The sequence below is a fragment of the Dipodomys merriami genome, unplaced genomic scaffold, assembly GCF_024711535.1.
Source record: "Dipodomys merriami isolate MVZ:Mamm:240054 unplaced genomic scaffold, mDipMer1.0.p SCAF_1, whole genome shotgun sequence".
Taxonomy (NCBI): Eukaryota; Metazoa; Chordata; class Mammalia; order Rodentia; family Heteromyidae; genus Dipodomys; species Dipodomys merriami.
In genome coordinates this window covers 139,548,385-139,572,265 of record NW_027202270.1, presented here as the reverse complement: position 1 = coordinate 139,572,265, position 23,881 = coordinate 139,548,385, and the positions used below count along the sequence as shown (strand labels likewise).

Sequence of the window (23,881 nt, the reverse complement as noted above, 5' to 3'; positions counted from 1 at the left end):
TCTTCAGAACTGCAAGAAAAGAATGTATGTCCTGTCTTAAATCACTAAGCTGTGGTAATTTGTTATAGCAGCAATAGAAAACTAATACAGGTACCATGATGCTATTAAAGGAGATAAAAAGAGAGAAATAAGATGAAGCAACAGCTGGCTACCAGTTCTTTAATTTTATTGAAATATTAGTTTGAAAATAAAATTTCTTATAAGCTATATGCAGATTGTATACTGGAAAAGCTTACCAATACATACCACAAGCCCTTTCCCCTCACCCCCCACCAATTCTTATAAGACTTAAGCTGAACATTCTCCCTTTTTTAAAAATTTCCATTTTGGGAAATGAAGATTCAAGTAAATTCCAATAAAGTGATTGGGAACTCTACAGGCATTTTTCTATGTCATATTCTGATAATCTCTTTATTTTGATCATCTCTTCTTGACATTTCTTCCTTTATTGTTAAATCATCTTCGTTCATTCAATAAACAGCTAAGTATTGAAATATATATGCATGAACAATATATATGTGTGCACATACATACACATGAGATCAGAATGAAATAAATCCTCTTCTTAATAACTGTATGAGTACAGTGAAGATTTTGATTTTTAAAAAGATGAATCCAAGGATATATATCTGTGATGTCCTAGAAAGTTCTTTTGGGACATTATTAAATGATAGTTTGAAAGCATTTTCAAACAAGGGTTTGTGATCCTTAGGCATCTGCAAAATGTTTTCCTGGTGACTTCTACTATGACTAATCAGGCGTGATAGGCATTCACCCAACCCAAGGGCTTTGCAAAGCTCTCTTTGTGCCTTCATACTACATACTCAACTCAGGCTGACATCCATCTATTTTTTTGGTGCCCATCCTGGGGTTTGAACTCAGGACCTGGGTGCTATCTCAAGCTCAAGGCTAGTGCTCTATCTATCACTTGAGCCACAACTAATTGAAGATAGGAATCTCACAAACTTTCCTGCCCAGGCTAGCTTTGAACTGCAATCCTTAAATCGCCGCCTCAGAAGTAGCTACGATTACAGATGTGAGTGAGCCACCAGTGCCTCACTATAAGTCTATTTTTTGAGAGTATCTTCTAATATGTGAATAACTTGATTAGAAACAATGTTCCTGGGGCTGGGAAGGTGGCTCAGTGGTAGAGCACTTGCCTTGCATGCATGAGGCTCTGGTTTCTATTCCTCAACACCACATAAGCAGAAAAAAAAAAGCCGGAAGTGGTGCTATGGCTCAAGTGGTAGCGTGCTAGCCTTGAGCTGAAGAGCTGAGGGACAGTGCCCAGGCCCAGAGTTCAGGCCCCACGACCGGACTCCCCCCCAAAAAAAAGAAAAGAAAAGAAAAGATAAGAAACAATGTTCCTGCCAAGTTTACAAATACCTGACTTGAAAATAATCTCAGTATACTTTTAAAACTTGTCATTAAGAAAAAAAAAACAACTTGTCATTAAGTTTCTTGCCGTGGTACCTAAGAGTATCTCTTTGAAGTCATCTGAGTCAATCCAACATACTCCAGAACACCAGCTGAGCTTAGTGAATGGGAACCTCCTGCCTTATTCAACCTGTTCATTAGACCTTTCATTTACAGGGAACATTTCATTTAATGCCGACCATTTGCTCACCTGTAAATAAAGATAAAATCCTGTTGTCTCCTATTACCTGAAAACAGCTGCGGGCTTTCTTGCACAATCTTTCCTTTTTTCCTCAAGTTAAATATATGTTTCTTTTTCCCCCCTCTCCTTTCCTTCATAGGACAATTTTTCAGACAATTCTATCTCACTTTTCTTTCTGCATTTTTTCTAAGCCCCTTTTTAAAAGAGACCATTCAAAATAGGACAAATAAATATTCTAGATGGCACCTGGTCACAACAGTTCCGTCAATGCTTATGAAGTTAATGCTGTGTTTTATTCATGTGGTATGAATAAAAGATCTCATTAGCTGCAGCTGGGAAGGTGGCTCAGTGGTAGAGGGCTTGCCTTGCATGCAGGAGGCTCTGGGTTTGATTCCTCAGCACCACATGAGTAGAAAAACCTGGAAGTTGCACTATGGCTCAAGTGGTAAAGTGCTAGTCTTGAGCTGAAGAGCTGAGGGACATTGCCCAGGCCCAGAGTTCAGACCCCACAACAACAACAACAAAATCTCATTAGCTTGAGAAAAAAATGATTGAAAACAAAAACTGTGAGTGTCTTTCTACAAGTCATTCATAGAAAATATTGCACAGAATGAATGAGTGAGTGAATGAATGAATCAGAGGATCGCCCTGTGATACTGTGAAGCAGACATCCCTCCAGGTAGCCACGTAAGGCATTGTGTTAAGTCAGTCAGCTGTGACTCCACCCAACAGTCCAATAAAGAGCTATTGTTTCTCCACCTTCTTCAAAAAGCTGCTGTGGGAGACTACCCAAGCACCAGTCAGTGAATTACCAATATGACATGTAACAAGTTTATAATAAGGATGATTTGGCTTGCCATTACTTTTCTGACTCTTGGTGATCCCTTCATTTCTAAATATTCAGCCACCATTAGTTTGAAAATGAGCTCTTTAACTTTCTTATATTGGTTTATAGGATCTACTCTTAAAAAAAAACCCTCTATTTATTAACACAAGTAAACACAGACATCATATCCTAACATATACTGTACACCAATATTTTTGAAGATTAAAGTAGGTCTGAAAAAGTCTCCATATTTGTTCCCCAGCCTGAGATAAAATGAATCTGGATTTAGAAACTTACATGAAGCCAGGCAACTGGTGACTCATGCCTGTAATCAATCCTTGCTACTCAGGAGGCTGAGTGCTGGGAATCACAGTTCAAAGCAAGCCCTAGTAGGAAAGTCCCTGAGACTCTTATCTCCAATTAACCACCAGAAAACTGGCTCAAAGGGGTAGAGCACTAGCATTAAGCAAAAGAGTTCAGGAACAACACCCAGGCACTGAGTTCAAGACCCACAACCCACAAAAGAAAAAAGAAAAAAGAAAGAAAGAAACTTAAATGAAGAATGACTGGAATTGGATGAGATTCCCTGTTTCACAGTGACTAGTCATCCAGGAGTAAAGGGAGAAGGGGAGCAGGCTCTGGCACCTCCAGATCTTGCGATACGATAGGGGGTACTATCAGCTCTAGCTTCAGATTCTATTTTTTTCCATTTCACAAAGCTGCTTCTGTGTTCAGCTTGAGAAATGCTTGGTGATACAAAAGGGCTTCCCAGAAAGGAGTATTATTAAACATTAATTATTAAAATGATTACCTGAATTGGGATTAATATGTTCAAAATAATCTTGTTTCTGCATAACATGAGATATGTTTACTTTATTAACATTGTGATAGAATGCCACCTGGACAGCTTCTAGGATTTGTCACTATCATGACACTGATAGCTTCTTTTTTTTTTTTTTTTTTTTTTGTCAGTTGTGGGGCTTGAACTCTGGGCTTGGGCGCTGTCCCTGCGCTCTTCACCTCCACGCAGGCACTCTACCTCTTGAGTCACAGCACCACTTCCGGTTTTCAAATGGTTTATTGGAGATAAGAGTCTCTCGGACTTTCCTTCCCCAGGCTGGCTTTGAACTGCGATCCTCAGATCTCAGCTCCTGAGTAGCTAGGATTATAGGTGTGGGCCACCAGTGCCCGGCATTTCTGAAATTTTTTACCTTAATTCAAGAGAAGGATGTAGAACACATTACGGATGTTTCTTCAATCCAATTTTTCCCTTTCCCTTTGCTCAGCTTAATATTGGATGCGGCTGACTTCACTCCCTGCTTCAGGGTACCTACTGATTGGTCTCAAGTCTATTTGCTCCATAGATTAATTAGGAAGGACATATGACTCTATACTGAGCAGCAAACAAGAATTCAGGACATTTGTTAAATGATGGTCAAGAAAAAAGCTATCAGCTCTTCTCTGGATGCTATTGTGCTTATCTGTCAATCAAGAGGAAAGCAGTGTGAAGATAGGAAAAAACAGCATTTAAAAATAATCACACGCACACATTCACACAGAGAGAATAGTATCCTTTATGAAATAATCTGCAATTCACACTATCCTGGTCTTTCTCACCCAAAGTTCTATAGAAGAATTCATTCCCAGTGGTTCCAAGACACCCTCTACATGTAACTATGTTCTCTCTTACACATTTAGAATGCACTGTGGACTGTCCTTGGAAAACAGGGGAAACAGTCACTCAAGCCACTTACTATGCTCTGTGGTGAAGATAAGAAACTCCGCTTGTAAAAGCACTTTGACTTTCTAGTTGATGGAGCTAATAAATTGCCTTTATTGTTTAAGCTAGTTTGAATCAAGATATCTGTTTCTTGCAGAGCTGAAGTGTTCTAACTGATAGAGAGGCCAACGGCCTTTTGCAAACAGACTTCTTTCTTGTGCTCCATCTGTTGGTCAGATTACAATGTTAATAAAATTCCTGTAAAATCTGGCTCAGCAGATGCAGTCTCTCATAGGTTTGCTGCAGAATCTGTTATCAGTTGCTTCATTTCTCAGGCCATTTAAAAGATATTGGACAATAATAAGAGGGTTAATCAGGAAGAGATTAGATTCTAACAAATGTGTAACTAACAATAAAGATGATCCCCCTTACATTCCACCCCAAAAAGCCCCAAACAAACAATGGAGATACTGAAAGAACTGGAGGTAAAGGAGACAACTCAAAATTAAAGCGTTATGCACTTATTACCACTATTATATGCCATTTATCCCAGGAATGCATATTTTTGATGTCACAAATATGTACCTTGGGGCTGGGAAGGTGGCTCAGTGGTAGAGCACTTGCCTTGCATGCATGAGGCCCTGGGTTCGATTCCTCAGTACCACATAAGCAAAAAAGAAAAAAGCTGGAAGTGACGCTGTGGCTCAAGTGGTAGAGCGCTAGCCTTGAGCTGAAGAGCTGAGGGACAGCGCCCAGGCCCAGAGTTCAGGCCCCACGACCGGACCCAAAAAAAAAACCCAAAAAAACAAAAAAACAACAAAAAAAACAAATATGTACTTTTGAAATGCTAGGAAAGGTAGGGCATACTTCCTAGGAAAAAATACCCAATTTGGTATTTATTTGTATATTGAGGGCTTTTGTGGAATGATAAGAATAAAAGTAGGGAATAAAAAGAAAAGGAATAAAATGTGCTAACTTGTAAATGTGACTAAATTGTAAAAACAGATTCAACTAATCACATAGAGACTGAGTTGTCTGGAATGATGACAAGAGAGCTTAATTTGTGCATCTGCGCATTGACAAGTAGGTGAATATGGGTTTCCCCTGGGGGAAAAAGTTAGCATTGCCTGGAGAGAAGAAATTTATTTCATCTTAGGGCAGTTTTGAGAGGAAAGATTTGCCACAAGCCATCAACTGGGTAATCGTTTGGGCAGCTGAGGAAATCAGGGTGTTAGTCCTAAGAAGAGTGCATCTAGACAGGGCCTCACAGTACCTGCCACAGCCCACCCCTATAATGCATCCATTCCCATTTATTTATTTATCTGGGTCTAACCTTCTTAGGGTTGGTCTCTTTTCCCAGGAAACATGCAAGAAGGAAGGTAGGGAATGAAGTACCATCTCCACTAGTGCAGCCGACCTCAGAACAACCATTCATCATATTGAACACCTCCTTCTCTGTGGTCCATTTTGAATTCCCTCATCCTTGGGTCATGGCTGCACCATGCTCATTATGCTCTCCTCTGGGCCACAATGCTGGGTTATTCTTTTCCTGCAAAGAGTAGGAGAAGATAGTAAAAGAAACCTTGGGGCCTGTCATGGAGTGACAGCAGTCACATTCCGTGAAGTTCTTTTATCTGGAAGCCAGCACTTGACTGGCCACCCTCTGCTCTCCTCTGGATGTCTCACAGGACTATGGATGGCTCAACGTGCACTAAACAAATTGGCATTTGTTTCAAGCCACACCTGTAGCATCATTTTTTTTTTTTAAAGAATACCCAGAATACCAACATACACCTTTAGAAAGTAGAAAAGTCTTATGAAAGTAGACAATGTGGGGCTGGGAAGGTGGCTCAGTGATAGAGTGCTTGCCTTGCATGCACTGAGGTCCTGGGTTCCATTCCTCTGTACTACATAAGCAGAAAAAAAAAAAAAGCCAGAAGTGGCACTGTGGATCAAGTGGTAGAGCGCTAGCCTTGAGCTGAAGAGCTGAGGGACAGTGCCCAGGTCCAGCGTTCATTCCCCATGACTGACCAAAAAAACCCAAAACAACCAGAAAGTAGACAGTGTGTTTGAGAGGAATACCTCCTTCTCTGGAAGATGATAAATCATCTATGTCTCTCCAGGATGCAGTTGAGCATACTCTTTCCTCCAAAGCTTAATTTTTAATTAATCAGAAAAGCACATTTATTTATTTATTTATTTATTTGTTTATTTATTATGCTGGTCCTGGGGCTTGAACTCAGAGCTTAGGCCCTGTCCTTGAACTTCTTTTGGTTTAAGGCTAGTGCTCTACCATTTGAGCCACAGATCCGCATCCAGCTTTTTGATGATTAATTAGAGATAAGAGTCTCACACATTTGAACCATGATCCTTAGATCTCAGCCTCCTGAGTAACTAGGATTATAAGCATGAACCACCAGTCCCTAGCTAAAAAGCACATTGTAAGATATAAAGCTAGTGCCTGTGTCCATGTCATCCTGGTTGTCAAACACTTATACCACACCCACATTTTCATAATTTTAAAAGTAAATTATTGCTGGGCACTGGTGGTTCACACTTGTAATCCTAGCTATTCAGTAGGCTGAGATCTGAGAATTATGGTTTAAAGCCAGCCTGGGCAGGAAAGTCCATGAGACTCTTATCTCCAATAAACCACTAGAAAACTGGAAGTAGTACTGTGGCTCAAAAGGGAGAGTATTTGCCTTGAACTGAAGAGCTCAGGGACAGCACCCAGGCCCAGAGTTCAAGCCCCACGACTGACAAAAAAAAAAAAAATTATTGATACACAGTGTTGATTGGCCTATTTAGCACCAATGGGGCTGAAGCAATCTGGAATCTAGGAATTATTTGACAGCATTGACTTGGGTACATCTCTGTAACTGACTGTAAGTTCTTTAAAACACAAGAGTATTTTCTTTCTTTTTTCTTTTCTTTCTTTTTAATGGCCAATTCACTTCATGCTAAACCCAATATTTTAATGTTTAATTTCAGAGTATTTTTGTCTAACATCTGCCTCAATGACTGGTCGAAAGCAAAGTCTACTCTTGACTTTTACTTTTTTCCCTAAACCTTTTACAAATAGGCTGCTCAAACTATATGGAAATAAACCAATATTTTTTATCAGTTCTTTAAAAATATGCAGACATGAAGTAATGCAAAAGCATTGTCCTGATTATGATAATGAAAGAACTAGAAAAGTTAAGTTAGAAAATATTTTTGATTCAGTTGTACATTTTCATGGTCTAGAGTAGTTCATTTCTATTTAGTTAGATCTATGGAGCCAAATAATGTAACAATAAAAAGAATTAAGAATTCATGTGCAACCTGCATTTAATAAGTATTGTACTTCACAAGACAGAGCATCTGTCCATTTCATGGCTTCCCACTAGAGTATGAGAGTCTGGCAAATAGAGGCTCAGTAAATACATCTCAAAATGGGCATGGTGGTACATACCTGTAATGCCAACTCTTACAAGGCTAAAGCTGGGGGGATTACAAGCAAGTTAAAAGTCAGCATAGTAGCCAGGTGTCAGTGGCTCATGCCTGTAATCCTAACTACTCAGAAGACTGAGATTTGAGGATTGTGGTTCAAAGCCAGCCCTGGTAGAAAAGTTCTTATCTCCAATAAAATACTCAGAATAATCTGGAAGTGGTACTGTAGCTCAAGTGGTAGAGTGCTAGCCTTGAGCACAAATAGGCTCAAAGATAGCAACCAGGATCTGAATTCAAGCCCCAGGACTGAAAAAAAAAGTATGTTTGCTGCTTCATATCAAAACAAACAAATATATCTCTAAACAAACAAATATATCAAACTCATAAATATACAAAGATTGTATTGCTTATCTGATACTTCATATTGCAGTTAACTTTTCTTTTCTTTCTTTTTTTTTTTGTCAGTCATGGGGTCTGAACTCTGGGTCTGGGCCCTGTCGTTCAGCTCTTCATCTTAAGGCTAGTGCTCTTCCACTTGAGCCACAGTGCCACTTCCAGGTTTTTCTGCTTATGTGGTACTGAGGAATTGAACCCAGGGCCTCATGCATGCAAGGCAAGCACTCTACCACTAAGCCATATTCCCAGCCCCTGCAGTTTTCTCTGTATGTATATGTGAGTGTGTGTGTGTGTGTGTGTGTGTGTGTGTGTGTGTGTGTGTGTGTGCGTGTGCGCGCGCGCACGCGCGTGCGCGCACATGTAGTCTGCATGCACAAGTACCAGGGCTTGACGTTAGGGCCTGGGTACTGTTCCCTTAGCTTTTCTGGCTCAAGGCTAGTCCACTACCACTCGCACCACATCTCTACTTTCAGGGGTTTTTTTTGCTGGTTACTTGGAGATAAAAGTCTCATGGACTTTCCTGCATGGGCTGGCATCAAATTGCAATCCTCAGATCTCAGCCTCTTGAATAGTTAGGATTACAGGCATGAGTCATGGGCACCTGGCTGTTTTTCTTCCTTTTTGTTTTTGTTTTCTTATTCATCCTTCCTTTCCTCCCTCTTTAGTTTCTCCTTTCTTCTGTATCTTTACCTTTCTTTAGTTTTTCCTTTGCTTTAACCCCATTTCCTTTTTACTTTCTTTAGAGTGGGTAACAAGGGGAGACAGAAAACATTTTTAAGATAGGATTTTATTAGGTAGCACAGTTTGGCCTTAAATGCAAGATTCTCCTGCTTCAGTCTCCCAAATGCTGGGATTACAGCTGCACACTATCATGCCAAACTTAGGAGACATTCCTTTTTATGAATAAACGTCTCATTTTGCGTTATCCTAACGTTCCCTTTCCAAGTACAGAGCTGGGAGAAGTTTTCTTTCCTCTAAAGAGGTGAGGTGGGCCTCTGTGCCAATTCAGAGCAATCAAAGCAAACCTTAATGAAATCTTCTCGAAATGAAAGGTCTGCGAGGGGCTGGAGATGATGGTACGTACCTGTGACTCCAGTTACTGTGCGATCATAGTTGGAGCGTGGCCCAAGGAGAAGCAAGAGACTCTCTCTAAGAGAATAAAAGCCAAGGACTGGGTGTGACTGAAGTACTAAAGCACTTGAGATCCTGAGTTCAATCCCCAGTACCACCAAAACAGGGTGGGTGATGTGCTGGTAGAAGAGTTGGGGTGAGGGCATGAGGTTCCTCAAATACTCAGGGAGAACAGTGGGCCTTGGTGAGTTCATTCACATTAGCCACAGGCTGCCAGGACCCTTAGCCTCTGCGTCTACTGAATCAGCAGAACCAAACTTAGTCTTGCCCTTAGCTAAATGTAAGCGGACATTCAGGAGCTAGGTTCCCAGAAATCATTTAAGAAGCTGTCACAGGAGACCCATTTCATTCACCTCTACATTCCAAATATAGTATTGATCCTTACACTCAAATCTGAGTGACAAAAACAGATTCATCCAGGATCAGAGAGGTTGCTGAAGCCAAGGTTGGTACGGTAAATTATCCTATGTGAGCTCGCAGACAGGACTCCTCTCATTCTGCTTCATCCTGCCTCCTTCTCACCCTTGGCCTCCCAACCTTCGTCTCTGCCTCCTCCTCTCACCTCCACCAGAACCCACAGACAGGAAATGCATGCAATAAGTAATAAAAAGGGCTGATGGAGTCACGCATTGAATACCGACTCTATCCAAAGTGCTACTCTTTAAAAGAAGGATGTCTATTTTCGAGAAGTGAGAAATATGCTTTGTTTCTCAATTTCCTTGACATGTTCCATCCGCATCTGCCACGTTGTGAAACAGGAGATTTAAAACACAAAGTTAATTGAACATTGAAAGGGCTAGTGTCATAGGCACTGCAAGTTGATTTTCAAAGAATCAAGGAGCGGAAAAGGAAAAGGCTAGTTTTAACATTATCTAAGAAAAAAGAGTTTTCAGAACTGTGGCTTCTTCAACTTAGGGACCCATGTTCTTTGTTGGCTTTTTCCATTCAAGGCTGGTGCTTTAGTACTTGCACTGTCGCTCCACTTCTGGCCTTTTGCTGGTTAATTGGAGATAAGAGTCTCAGAGATTGTCCTGCTCCTGAGAAGCTAGGATTACAAGAGTGAGCCATGGGCATCTAGCTGAAAAGAGATTTTTAGCTGTAATAATTTTTTGTATGTATGTACTTAGTCTTTTTCCTATATAAGTACATCAAATATATTTCATTTATTTAGAATTCTTAAAATCAATGCCTAAAGATATTATATAGTCTGAGAAATAGCCACTGCTTTAATGTTAAAGAATCATAATAAAATAATGGTAATGAACTATGGATTAGGCAAAGAATGGCTAAATAGCTAAATCATGTTAAGAAATCAGCCGAAGTTAATTTCACTTATTTGCCTTGGCAAGTCAAAGCTGAATGCATGTTATGATTCTTGCATGAAATGTAATAAGGAAGCAGAGGAAATTTCTTTTTATCATAATTACCTACCATCTACCTTCCCTCCCTTCCCAAAAAGAAATTCCTGTTCTGTGTGCTTAGCTTAATTTATATTACTTATAAGTTTAACATATTATTTCATGTGTCTTAGTTTATATAGTGAAATTGTTATTAAGCATGTCAAATCATTTAAAGACTTTTGAAAGCTTAATGCAAAATGATGCAGGTTTTTTTTAATGGTTTACAGCTTTTAAAATTATTGTGCTTGATAATGGAGCCCCCTTGTGGGGAATGTGAAGCATTTCAGGCATTCAAATCAGAAAATACTAACTTTCCACCCTTCAACTACACGCTATGTATCAAGAAAATATATTATTTTTCAGGTTTTTAAAGTTTTCATCATAGAGGTCTTTCACTTCTATATTTAGTTAATTTCTAGGTATTTTATTTTTTGTGGGGCTATTAAAAAGGGAGTTGCTTTCCTGATTTCAGCTTTGCTTTTCTCATTGTTGGCATACAGACAAGCCATTTATTTATTTGTTTGTTTGTTTATTTTTGGGTCCGGTGGTAGGGCCTGAACTATGGGCCTGGGTGCTGTCTCTCAGCTCTTCAGTTCAAGGCTAGCACTCTACCACTTGAGCCACAGCACCACTTCCAGATTTTTTTTTCTTTCTGCTTATGGGGTGCTGAGGAATCGAACCCAGAGCCTCAAGCATGCAAGGCAAGCGCTCTACCACTGAGCCACCTTCCCAGCCCAAGCCACTGATTTTGGAGGGTTAATTTTGTACCCTGCTACTTTGCCAAAGTTTTGAATCAGCTCGAGTAATCATTCCAGTTAGAATGGCTATAATCAAGAAATTTAATAACAACAGATGCTGGAGGGGATGTGGACAGAAGGGAATCCTACTGCATTGTTGGTGGGAGTGTGAACTTGTTCAACCACTTTGGAAAGCAGTATGGAGGTTCCTCAGAAGAGCTCCCCTACGACCCAGCAATCCCACTTTTGGGCATTTACCCAAATGATCACAAACAAGACCATACTAAAGCTACCAGCACAACTATGTTTACTGCAGCATTATTTACCATAGCTAACATGTGGAACCAACCTAGATGCCCCTCAGTAGATGAATGGATCAAGAAAATGTGGTATACATAAACAATGGAATTCTATGCCTCCAGCAGAAAGAATGACATCGCCCCATTTGTTAGGAAATGGAAAGACTTGGAAAAGATTATATTAAGTGAAGTAAGCCAGGCCCAAAGAAACATAGGTCCCATGGTTTCCCTTATTTACAATAACTAGTATATATCTGGGACGAGCAGAAAAGGTCAAAAACTATGTACATATGACCTGATAAGATGATGTTAAGCGAAATGAACCCCAAGATAGGGACACAGTGGTTTTTCCTTTCTGGCTATTGTTCTTAACATATTTGTAAGTACCATGTGATTTTTTTGTTTCTTTGTATGTTCCTCCCCCATGGTATAACCCCTGTTTTCACTGTATTTGATGTCGGTGCCCTGCATCTTGTATATACAGTTCACTAGTTTGGGGAGGGGAAGGGAAAAAACAAAATGCTTAAATAGGGATACAGGTTGACCCATTGTAACAATGAGATGTACAAGACACTATGTAGAAAAATGAACTTTACAATTTAGGTGGGGGGGGAAGAAAGAAGGGAGGAATGTAGTTGTGGAAGTGGGAGGTGAAGGAGGGGAAGGGAAAAACAAAGGAGGAAGTAACAATGCTTGATAAGAAATGTACTCATTACCTTGCTCATGTAACTGTAACCCCTCTGTACAGTATTTTTACAATAAAAAAAGTATTTAAAAATATATTCTTTTCTGGCATCCAGAAATGAGCAGGAGCTCAATGACCACCAGGAGCTTTGTGACATCACCATGTGATGTCTCTCATGCGGTAGATCATATTTGCAGCAAAAGATAACACATTATGATTTTTAAATTTTTATTCAACTTGTTATGTCCTTTAGGGAACAAAACAAAGTGACTTGCCATTGCTCTCCCATTAAAACTGTCTCCTGTAATGGGAGTCCTGAACACGTGACATTGGGAAGATGTGTGTTTTTTCTTAATGTAGCTAGTTCTTTACTTTTAACCAGAGGGCATTCTTCCAGTTAAAAGAAGAAAGGTTACTCAACAAACTGCAGCACATTGGAAGATAGGTGCTAGCCTCTCATGCAAGCCAGTTCCAATTTGCCAATGAACATGCTAACACATATTAGAATCTTGTGTTTTTGCTTTCTTAACCAATGATGGAGTCTCAGCTGAGAAGGAGGTCAGGAATATGGAGAAATGGTACAGTAACAGTGTCATCTATTCCTTCACTTGTATAAGTATGAAATAGAATATTGAATGAAAAAAATACCCAAGTGAGAACTATTACAATACACATACAAATATAAAAATCAGGAGTGGTGCTATGGCTCAAGTGGTAGAGCGCTAGCCTTGAGCTGAAGAGCGCAAGGACAGCAGCGCCCAGGCCCAGGGTTAAAGCTCCACGACTGACAGATAGATAGATAGATAGATAGATAGATAGATAGATAGATAGATAGATAGATAGATAGATAGATAGATAGATAGATAGATAGATAATCAAACTTGCTTATAACTTAACTGAATATTTCCAGGACTTTTTGGGTCCCAGGAAAAGAACTCAGTCCTACAGTAGAGGCTTAATGTATTTTTCAGAACTTAGCCCTAGGTAATGGTCTTCCCAAGCGGAGAGGGCAGAGAACAGCATTCAAGGCAGCTGCAGTGGCTAATACTCATAGATCACAGTGACTGGAATTTGTGGACTGAAATCAGAAATAAAGGATTTATGCAATGGATGGAAACAAAAGTCTCTAGGGGGGGTATCATAAATCTTTGGGAGAGATTTATGGGCTACACATGCATAGGAAAGAATCTCTGGGAGACCTGGGAGAGAGGGGCTACTGTAGGAATGAGAGATGAGCAGAAATATATAAAAATACATGGTAGAATGATGCTGGATTTATAGTACAGCGAGAGTGGAACCTTAGATGTGCATTTAAGACAACAGAAAGATTGGACCTTGGAAGCAAAAATCAGGACTTTAAAACACATGGTATGCTATATATCTATAGTTTAAAAAAAATGGAATTTTCAACAATTATATATAGAAAAGATGTCAGCATATGTTAGTAAATGAAAAAAAATCAATGTGTATAGGTTTATAGTTTCCTATCTTTTGTATGCAAAAGGGAAAATATTATGCAAATAGATTTGTATTAACAAAAACAAAAATGAGGCAAGAATATGGTAACTGTGATGGATGAAGACAAGAGCCTTTCAGTGTATATCTGTTAAAAGACACTGGCTATCTTTGGCTGATCTTGAATATAGGATTCACCACAGATTTTTCTTTCAGCATATTGAATATGTGATCCTACTACCTTCCGGCTTCCATTGCTTCTAATGAGCAATCAGCCATTTCTCTTATTTTCTTTTCTGCTTTTAAGATTTCCCCCCAAAACACAGCGTTTTTAGTGTGGTGTGCCTTTGTTGATCTTTATGTGTTTTTCTTGGAGTTCATTGAGTTTCTGTGCATGTGTGTGTGTGTGTGTGTGTGTGTGTGTGTGTGTGTGTGTGTGTGTGCGCTCTACTACTTGAGCTCTGCCCAAGTACTTTTGTTCTTACATATTTTATTTTGTTTTATTTTGTTCAGATGGAGTATTGGGATTACAGGTTTGCACTACCATACTTGACTTCCACTTCTTGAATGTGAAGATAAATTCTTTTGAAAATCAAATTTGTAAGATTGTCAGCTGCCATGTCTTCACTTTTTTTTTTTTTTTAAACTCTGGGCCTGGGCGCTGTCCCTCAGCTCTTCAGCTCAAGGCTAGCGCTCTACCACTTGAGCCACAGCACCACTTCCTGCTTTTTCTGTTTATTTGGTGCTGAGGGATCAAACCCAGGGCCTCATGCATGTGAGGCAAGCACTCTACCACTGAGCCACTTTCCCAGCCCCCTTCAAATTCTTTCTTTTATTCTTTTTTTCTCTTTCTTAATCATTGGATACTCCCACCACAGACACATATATGTGCTTTATGTGGTCCCATGGGCCTCTGAAGCTACATCAATTTGTGTTTATTCTTTTTTACTCTCTTCTTTAGATTGCACTAACTCTTTGAAACAAATTATAATCAAGCCCACTAGTTATTTCTTATACCAGTTTAAATTACTGTTGATGATTTTAGTAAATCTTAAATCCCAGGTATCATACCTTTCAACTCTAGAATTTGTGTCTTTATGATTTTTATTCTCTATTAACAACATTCCAAGTATGCCTTCTTTTAGTACTTTTAAATTTTTTTGAAAATTATTGTTATTATTTTATTTTATTTTTGTCAGTTGTGGGACTTGAACTCTGGTCTTGGGCACTATCCCTCAGCTCTTCAGCTCAAGGCGAGCACTTTACTGCTTGAGCCACAGGACCACTTCCGGTTTCCTAGTGGTTTATTGAAGATAAAAGTCTCACGGACTTTTCCTGCCCCGGCTGGCTTTGAATCGTAATCCTCAGATCTCAGCCTCCTGAGTAGCTAGGATTACAGGCGTGAGCCACTGGCGCCTGGCTTGAAAATAATCTTTAAATAGCTGTGCAAAGAGGTTTCAATTCAACACAGGGAATTTTTTTTCCTTCTTTAGGCATAGGTTTCAAAAAATATTTACAGATTTATAATGGCTACTTTAGGACTGAAATCTGGTAGATCTCACAGTTTCTGTTGCCTGGATTTCTTTTTTCTGGGTATGGTTTATTTGCCTTTGTTAGGTTCTAATACATTTGTTGTTCTGGTTGCAAACTGGACGTTTTAGAAAGACACTAGAAAAGCCTAGAGATTAAGCTTTAGTGCTCTGTTTTTAGGTGTACCTCCACTCCTGGACAAACTCTCAGAGTTATAACTTGGAAGGTGGGGGCTGGGATGGTGGCCTGCTTATCTTGGAGTGACAGCTTGCTTTAGAAATAAGCCACTGAATGGAGGCACTAGTGTCTGATCTGTTCAGCTTACCTGTCCTAGTATAAAACCCTAGTCCTACCAATGAGCTGGGTTGAGGACAAGCCAGCCACAGCATCACTGAAGCGAGACATCTTGTCCTGTGATTGGAGGCTAGGCAGATGAAGAGAACTTATTGGCTATTTTCAGCTGGAATGGAATTTGTGCTACATGTAGCTGGAGAGCCAAGTTCCCCTGAGCCTCTCTTCTTGGGATATTAAGATAGTTCTTGACATAGGGAGGAAGGAATCCCACGCTTTTGGCCATACCCACTTGGAGTAGGATTTCCACCATGGTGACTCTGGAGGAAGTCAGATTCAGTATTCTCCTGAGTTTCAGTAGATTCCCTTGAATCTACTTCATTTTTTATATCCCCTTATGTCAATGCCAAGAGATTTCTACTGGTTGTTTAAAGAATAATGTTCCACAATGACATGTTTTCACTAGGACTTAGGTCTACAGTTTGTCACTGCTGTTCCAGAAAGGGAAACCCCTCATGTGTATTTTAGATATCATTTTCATTTTCGGATTCAGAAATATTAAAAAAAGAAACCAAATAACACAAAGTAGTTTTGACAAGCAGCCTGAGCTAGCCTGATGGGCATGACCATAGTTCTCCATGATACTGAGTTGGGACAATGATCTGTGTCCAGGGAGGAGCCACGAGCAGTCAGTAGAGCTGGGTCCTCTTGAGCATAAGTAGGGGGTAATTACGTTCTGCACTATGCATGGAAGGCCAGGGTCAGGTTGACAGATTTCTCGACAGAGGCCAGTGTGGATGCATGACCACTGCGGACTAATGCTTACCAAGGCCCTGGCAGGAAAGCAGCACCTGCACACAGATGCCATGATCTTAAATATTTCCAACTGGAAGAATAAGGGACTAGAAAAAAAATGAATTCTAGAACAATAATTTCTTGTGTCTCTAGACCTATGAGTTATGACTTTGACGCAGCTGTAAAAGTATAGGTAATTCTTAATGACTTTGGCTGAGAGACCTGAGGGAGAGAAAAGGGTAAGAGATGGGGGCAAGGTTATGGCTTAGCATTCTTCAGAGGGATTTGGTTCAACAGGAAAGCTAAGGATACCAGGAGAGGTAGATAACTGAGATAATGCAATTCCTCAGGCTAGACAGGGAACCTGGCTTCTTACTTTAACAGGAAGGCCAGCTCTAAAAACTGGTATAAATCCAGGTTACTAGGCTTAGTGGCTAACATGTGAATATGTATAATTTATATGCATTTTTATATACACATACATGCTTATTTGATGTCCTATTTTGGCATCTTTTTGTATGATAGAGATAGTTCAAAATTTAAATGGAGGATGTCTGAAGGGTCATAAAAGTGGGAAAATATGGTGACAAAGGTTTACAGATTCTGTGCAGAAGTTGCCGTTTGATGTGACACCCTAACTTTTCTTCAACTGTGCTCTCCTGATTGGGAATAAGAGTGGAAAACATAGATCATCAAGGTCAAAGGTTGAGATGATTTCACAAAATAACTGCTCAGTACATACCTCTTCATGTATTTTTTTTTAAAAAAACATACATCTTATATAGCTGTTCTTCCAGTGAAACAAATTACTTCTTTTAAATTTTATGTGATCTAGTCTCCTGTCCCTTTCATGGCTATCTTCATCTTCTCTGGCTCCTTTTGAGGTTTCCATTGTAATTTACAAAGGAGAGAAGTAGTACAGTGTGTATAGGAGATCTGCTGCTCACAGTGTTTCAGAAATAAATCGTGCATCTAACACTTTCTGGCTGTGTGGACTTAGCATCTTTGTACCTCAGTTTTCTCATCTGTAAAATGGAGGGAGAAATATCTCACTAAAGTTTCTCTGAAGATTAAATGAATTCCTCAGAATCCATTACTGAGCATTACTTTGTTGTCACTGTTGCAATTCAAATGAGATCCTCACAACAGGCAGCAGAATGAGGCTTACATCCTGGCTTTTGCATATCCTATAATATTTAATTCCTCGCCATATTACATAGTTTCACTCTCTTCTTCTTTTTCCTCTAAATTATATAATTGCACATTTGTGGTAAACAGGAGGAAAGGTCTATCTTAGATTGCTAGAGACTTTCATCTTTTGAGACATTAATTTCTAAGTATTTACATGGGACCTGTTTGACTATTGATATTTATTTGCACCTCTTTTACTTCCAAAACTCATCTTTCTTTCTTTTTGTTTTGTTTTTTGTTTTGGGTCTGGTCGTGGGGCCTGAACTCTGGGCCTGGGCGACGTCCCTCAGCTCTTCAGCTCAAGGCTAGCGCTCTACCACTTGAGCCACAGCATCACTTCCAGCTTTTTTTTTTCTTTTTGCTTATGTGGTGCTGAGGAATCAAACCCAGGGCCTCAGGCATGCAAGGCAAGCACTCTACCACTGAGCCACCTTCCCAGCCCCAAAACTCATCTTTTTTTTGCTATCTTCTACTGAAAGTGCCACTGCTTTCCCCACAGGCTTGCTTATGGATATTCCTTTCCAAATACAACATCCTCAGGCTGTGGAGCCTTCTGAAGGTGGGACTGTCATTTCTATCTTCGGTGGTAGCCTTAGAGCCAAGGCCTTTCACAGCCCATCCCCCACCCAGCACTTTCTTCCAGTATGCTCAAGGGGATGCCTTTTCTTCCTTAAAGTCATGAATGCCCTCACTTTGTCCCTCTCCCCCCAACTTTTCTCCTTTACACACCAGATAGGTTGTTTTTCAACACCTACTTTCAGTTCTTAAGTGATTACCTGCTTTGAACTCTGCTTACCTTCTTCCTCCAAGTTCTCTAGCCTGCTTTCTGACCTCTGTTGAGAACAGCTGATTCCTATTCTCTGACACATTTCACCATTGAAAGATTGTTCATTTCTACCTAAACCCAAAACGTGACTCCTATTTTCTCACAATGCTAAAAACTATTATTCCTCCTCCTCCTCCTCCTCCTTCTCCTCCTCCTCCTCCTCCTCCTCCTCCTCCTCCTCCTCCTCCTCCTCCTCCTCCCCCCCTCCTCCCCCCCCCTCCTCCTCCTCCTCCTCCTCCTCCTCCTCCTCTTCTTCTTCTTCTTCTGTCAAATGTGAACCCAGCTGCATTTAGCCTGTATATTTTATCACAGTAAGTACTAGAAAGGAAAAATTTCATCTATGTTTTACAACTTTGAGTGTAATAAAATACATACAGATAATTTGTTAACTTCTGATCATGATGATACTCGAAGAACAGAATAAGCATTCTTTGCTCAAGACAGGAACCATGTATTTCCATCTTTGATTACAAAATAATGATACAACCCCACCTGTAACACAAAGTCATAAATACTGATAAACATTTTCAAATACCTTACAAGAAAAATGTTATTTCACATTGAAATTGTCATGTGAAAGCTGATGTCTTTTCTTATGTAAAACGCTTATACATTTAAGGCTGTGAAGTATTATTGACCTAAAAGAAGAATAGCAGCATGGCAAGAAGGAAAAGAGGGAGAAAACAGAACAACTGAATGTTCTCAGCAAATGATTCTGTATACAGTGTCAGTCAAAGTGAGAAATTTTATACACACAATTTTGGAATTGTGCTTTTGAACTATTGTTAAAAGAAAACCTGTGTTTTAGTATGTTTCTGAAGGTGTTTTCAGTTTATTTGAGGTACCTCTCCAATCCAATGACTGTTTTTAACATCCTATTCGATAATCCTAAGCCTATTTTTCCTTCCTAATAATGAGTGTTAATATTTTAGACAATTCACATCTCTAAAAGCTAAAGGAAGCTGCTTATAAAAATACCCAATCTTTCAAATATAAGAAAGTACAATCATCTTAGAAAGCACTATGATTATTCCAAGAATGTGTTCACTTCTCCAGACTGTTTCTAGAATGCTGCTTTGGGATCACAGTCAGTTAGTTGAAAGCCATGTTGGAAAGCCAATCTTGTAACTTTACAGAATTCATATGTATATATGAATATATATGTGTGAATTAATTATATACATATTATTCACCGTATTAATTTAGCTTCAAATTACAGTTGCCTGCATAAAAAGTCAAATTTACTTCACAAAGGCTTATATTCTGAAGGTGCCAGCCATCAGTACCTCAGCTTTGTCATCCTAGTGACTGAGGAGGCTGCCTTTTGAGGATCACTGTTTGAGGCCAGCCCAGGCAGGATAGTTGGAGATACTCTTATCTCCAAAAATTAACTAGCAAAAGGCCAGAGATGAAACTTGCTCATGTGATAGAGGTCCAGCCTTGCATAAAAAGTAAAAGGATTAAGTGACAGTGCCAAGGCCCTGAATTTAAGCCCCAGGATTGGCACAGGTACATACAAGAAGAAAGAGAGAGACAGACAGACAGACAGACAGACAGACAGAGACAGAGACAGAGCAGAGACAGAGACAGACAGACAGAGAGGCAGGCAGGAAGGGAAGGGAAGGGAAGATGGGAGGGAAAGAAAAGAGTAAAGGAGAAAGAAAAAAAGATCTGAAAGGTATTACTTAAAATATGAAAGCATTTTTGAGTGGTATCTTAAAAGCTATTGAAAAGAACTGGGCAGTCTGAGTAAGATTAAAGCCTCTAAGCCAAAGCCGGCCATCTGAAAGTGGTATGGGGTGGCAGTGACATTTTTATGTGTAATGCTTTCCAAAAGCCCCATCTCTTTGCCTTCATACTTCTACTTTTCCTTCGGATGATTGAATTTTATCTAGCAACACATCACCTTTAAAAACCCTAAAATCATTTATAATAGGATCTGAATTTAAAACTTCCCATCAAGATGACCAGGGCTGGGGAGAGGTGCACCACTCTAAGAGACAATAAGAATATTTTGCTCCCAAACCCACGGCACCCAACGCATGTGGCAGGGGTTGGGATTCTAGACTCAAGTTTGCTTGTTTGTTTGTTTTGAATGCTGGTGATTTGGAGGGCCTTTCAAGCAGCTCCGAGGGTCTCCATTCTTTCCACAAACTCTAGGTATTTGAGCAAGTACGGGTTGCTTTCAATGAGTTTTGTTTGTTGCACAGTGATTGCTATGATATGAGCATTTCAGTAACTGAATTTTATGTTTTGTCTTTCTTTTTTGGCACAGTTCACCATGCCTACTTGTGTGGCTTAAGATTGTTTTAAGTTTTGCAATTTGCTTTCCTTTGGGCACTTTTGAGGAAGAGGATGCCATGACTTTTATGTTGTCTGGGGAAGAGTGGTAACCTCCTCCCGTGGTCTCTTTATCTATAAACAATTTGGCTTTCTGAAATGCACGGTTTATCATTGAATGAAGGGGATGGGAATTTGGCTTCACGAACCGTGTGATCTAACCCTTTTCTCAGAGGCTAGTGTCCCCGGCTTCAAACTTAGGCTGTTTGGTCAATGCCGTCACGGGCTCTGGCGGTCCCTCGCGGCAGAAAAGCACAACTGGGTTTTTGCGGGCCCACAAGGCCACGTCCCCTCCCGCCCCGCTGTTGGGGTCGGAAGAGGATATCCAACTACAAGCCCCCAGCCTTTTGGCATAGCGGTTTCGAAGGCGATTGCGGCTTCGGGTCTGCAGATCCGAGCCCTGGCTGGGCAGGAAAGCATCCATATTCCTAGTCCGGTATCCCTCTTCGCGGTTGCGCCCTAGGAGCATGGAGATGTTGGGGTTGCGGACGGCGTAGATGACAGGGTTGATGGCCCCATTCGCCCAGGTCAGCCAGACAGCCACGACGTTGAGGATGGAGGGCGCCTGCGTGGCCTGGACCTGTCGGGTGGCAGCCAGCAGCACCAGGAAGCAGTACGGACCCCAGCAGCAGATGACAAAGACGATCATGATGAGCACGGTGGTGGCGGTGCGCACCTCGCTGAAGAAGCGCAGCACGCGCGCGTAGGTGGTCACGGGCCGCACGCGCACGTCCGACAGGCGCACCGTCTTGCAGATGTGGTAGTGGCAGAAACACATGAGCAGGAAGGGCAGCAGGTAGCAGGCCACCACCAAGCCCACGCTGTAGGCCGCGCCCAGCTGCGCGGGGTCCGGGGAGGTCCGGTAGAGGCAGCCGTGGAAGCTCTGCGCGGCGGGCGGGTCCCGGGCAGCGCCGAGCAGCTCCCAGGGCAGGGAGAAGCCCAGCGCCGCCAGCCAGGCTCCGGCCAGCAGCTGCAGCGCGCGGCGGCGGCCGATCTTGTCCCGGGGCGGCCGCACGATGGCGCAGTAGCGGTCGAGCGAGATGAGGGCCACGCTGAAGGTGGACACGATGCCGAAGCACGAGCTGAAGAAGCGGCTGGCGGCGCAGAAGCCGCGCCAGGGCCCCGCGGAGTCGGGGGCGGCGGCGCTGGAGGAGGCCGCGCTGGCCGCCGAGGGCGCGGAGCCCCCCGGGGGCGTGAAGAGGTCCAGGAAGGCGGCGGGCAGGCAGAGCAAGGCCGTGAGCAGATCCGACAGGGACAGGGACAAGATGAAGGCGTTGGTGACGGTGCGGAGCTGCCGGTGCTTCACGATCACGCCCATCACCGCGCAGTTGCCCAGGCTAGACAGCAGGAAGATGAGCAGCAGGACGAGCGCCTGCGCCGCCACCGCCGCCCCGTGCGACAGCAGCGGCGCAGCCTCGGGGCCCGGCGCCGCCGGCCTCGCCTCCCCGGCCTCGGCCGCCGCCCGCGGGCCCCCGGCGCCCCCCGCCGCCGCCGCCGCCGCCCCCGGCCCGCCCAGGCCGCCGCCGCCCCCGGCCGCAGCGCCGCCACCCCCGCTCCCGTCGCTCTGGTTCCCCAGCGCCGCGGCCGCCGCGCTCGCCACGGTGCTGAAGGAGAGCGCGGCCAGCGAGGCCGCGGAGGAGGCCCCGCCGGGAGAGCCGGCGCCGGGGTGCGGGCTGCGCGGCCAGGCCAAGGCCATGCTCACTGGTGGGCGAGCCGGCTGCTCCTCCATGGGGCCCCGCGGCGGCGGCCGCGGGTCTGTTCATCCCGCACTCGGGAGGGCAGGCGGCGGCTGGGCCAGGGACGTGGCTCGGGGTGGGGCGCCCGCGGCGGGGAGTCAGGCTCCGCCGGGGCCCCCCGAGGGGTGGAGGTCGCCCGGGACCCGGCCGATCCTTTGACGTGGGTTCCAGGCGTTGCCGAGGGAACCGCGTGTTTACGCAGGGAACGCGGGGCGGGACGCCAGCCCTGTACCCCAGAAAAGCCAGCCCATGACACCCCTCCCCACACACACCTGCTCCCACCGCCCGCCCCAAAGTTTCTTGGCCAGGGATCGATCTGGGCATCGGAGTGCCAGCCGCCAATCCACCTTCTTAAGCCCAGCTGGAAAGAATGACACCACCAGCATACAAATGCGCAGGCACAATGGTGCAGTCTTACTTTCCTGTTGGGCACCCATGGCCTAGAGGATGGCCTCAGAGAGGAGGCTTTGCTTACTTCCCATGGGTGATTTTGGCGTATGCTGGTAGGAAAGGAATCTAGACCCCGAAGTGAAAATTCACACTGTGAGATCCTAAACTTGAGAGGGAGACTGATTATAACCAGTCTCTGTCCAGCTTGTGCAAAAGCAAAGCACAGAGGGCCTCAGTCTCCATTTCAGACGATGTAGATCAGGGATAGGGTCCAAGAATGTGCATAGGTGGTGATGATAAATGTTGGTCCGAGAACCACAATTTGAGAGACCCTGTGAAAATACGGCTTCTCTGGCTGACTCCCAGCGATCCCGGGAGTGGGCCTCTAAGTCTGTTCTGAAACAGGGGTTTTGCGGACGTTGGTTCCTTGCCTGCCCTGCTTCCATCTGATCTCAGGATCGTGGCATGTGTTGAGTCTAAGGTGCTGCCAGCCAGGCAACCATCACAGGCACAGCACCAGATACCCAGCATGGAGACACAGGAGCAGGACAGATGTGGCTGCCGAGGGAAAATGGACAGTGGGCCAGCAGCATCAGCATGACTAGGAACTTCCAGAAATGCAAATTCCCAGGCCCGACCCTGATTGACTGAATGTGACCTTCTGGGGGAGGTACCCAGCCTTTTGGTGCATGTTGTGGAAGCCCTCCAGGAGATGCTGACACACAAGTGTGAGAAACACTATTTTAAAGAATGACTAGCACACTTCTGGCCCACTTCTGTTCTCGATTAGTCCTTTGAATGCTTGCTTCAGTGAAGCGAAATACCTTACAAAGGGAAGTACCTTTAAGGTGGTGTCAAGTAAGATCAACTTTCTCAGTCTCAACACTGTTGACTTTTGGGAACAGATAATTGTGCGGGAGCTGTCCTCTTCTACCCAACTCCGGAGCACCTCTTTCAATTGTGGCAACTAAAAATGTCTCAGAAATTGCCAAATTCCCCTTCAGGGAAAAATCATCCCCAGATAAGAGTCATTCAAGACAAAAAAATAGAATAACTATAGGTTCATTTATTTAGCAAATATAA

The 23,881-nt window shown here is 42.7% G+C and overlaps 1 protein-coding gene across 2 annotated transcripts; it reads right to left on the bottom strand.

The window, feature by feature from the left end:
• Nucleotides 1–17,065: 17,065 nt before the first annotated feature.
• On the bottom strand, nucleotides 17,066–22,536 carry Gpr135 (G protein-coupled receptor 135). 2 transcript variants are annotated; one of them, XM_069994144.1, is made up of 3 exons: nucleotides 20,822–22,536; nucleotides 18,708–18,824; nucleotides 17,066–17,340 (listed from the first exon to the last, which is right to left on the bottom strand). In XM_069994144.1, exon 1 carries the CDS (start codon nucleotides 22,399–22,401, stop codon nucleotides 20,842–20,844), a length of 1,560 nt encoding a protein of 519 aa, XP_069850245.1. In that variant the 5' UTR covers nucleotides 22,402–22,536; the 3' UTR covers nucleotides 17,066–17,340; nucleotides 18,708–18,824; nucleotides 20,822–20,841. The 2 variants fall into 2 exon arrangements, with proteins under 2 accessions (XP_069850245.1, XP_069850195.1); XM_069994094.1 differs by having other exon boundaries at nucleotides 18,708–22,536.
• Nucleotides 22,537–23,881: the final 1,345 nt, after the last annotated feature.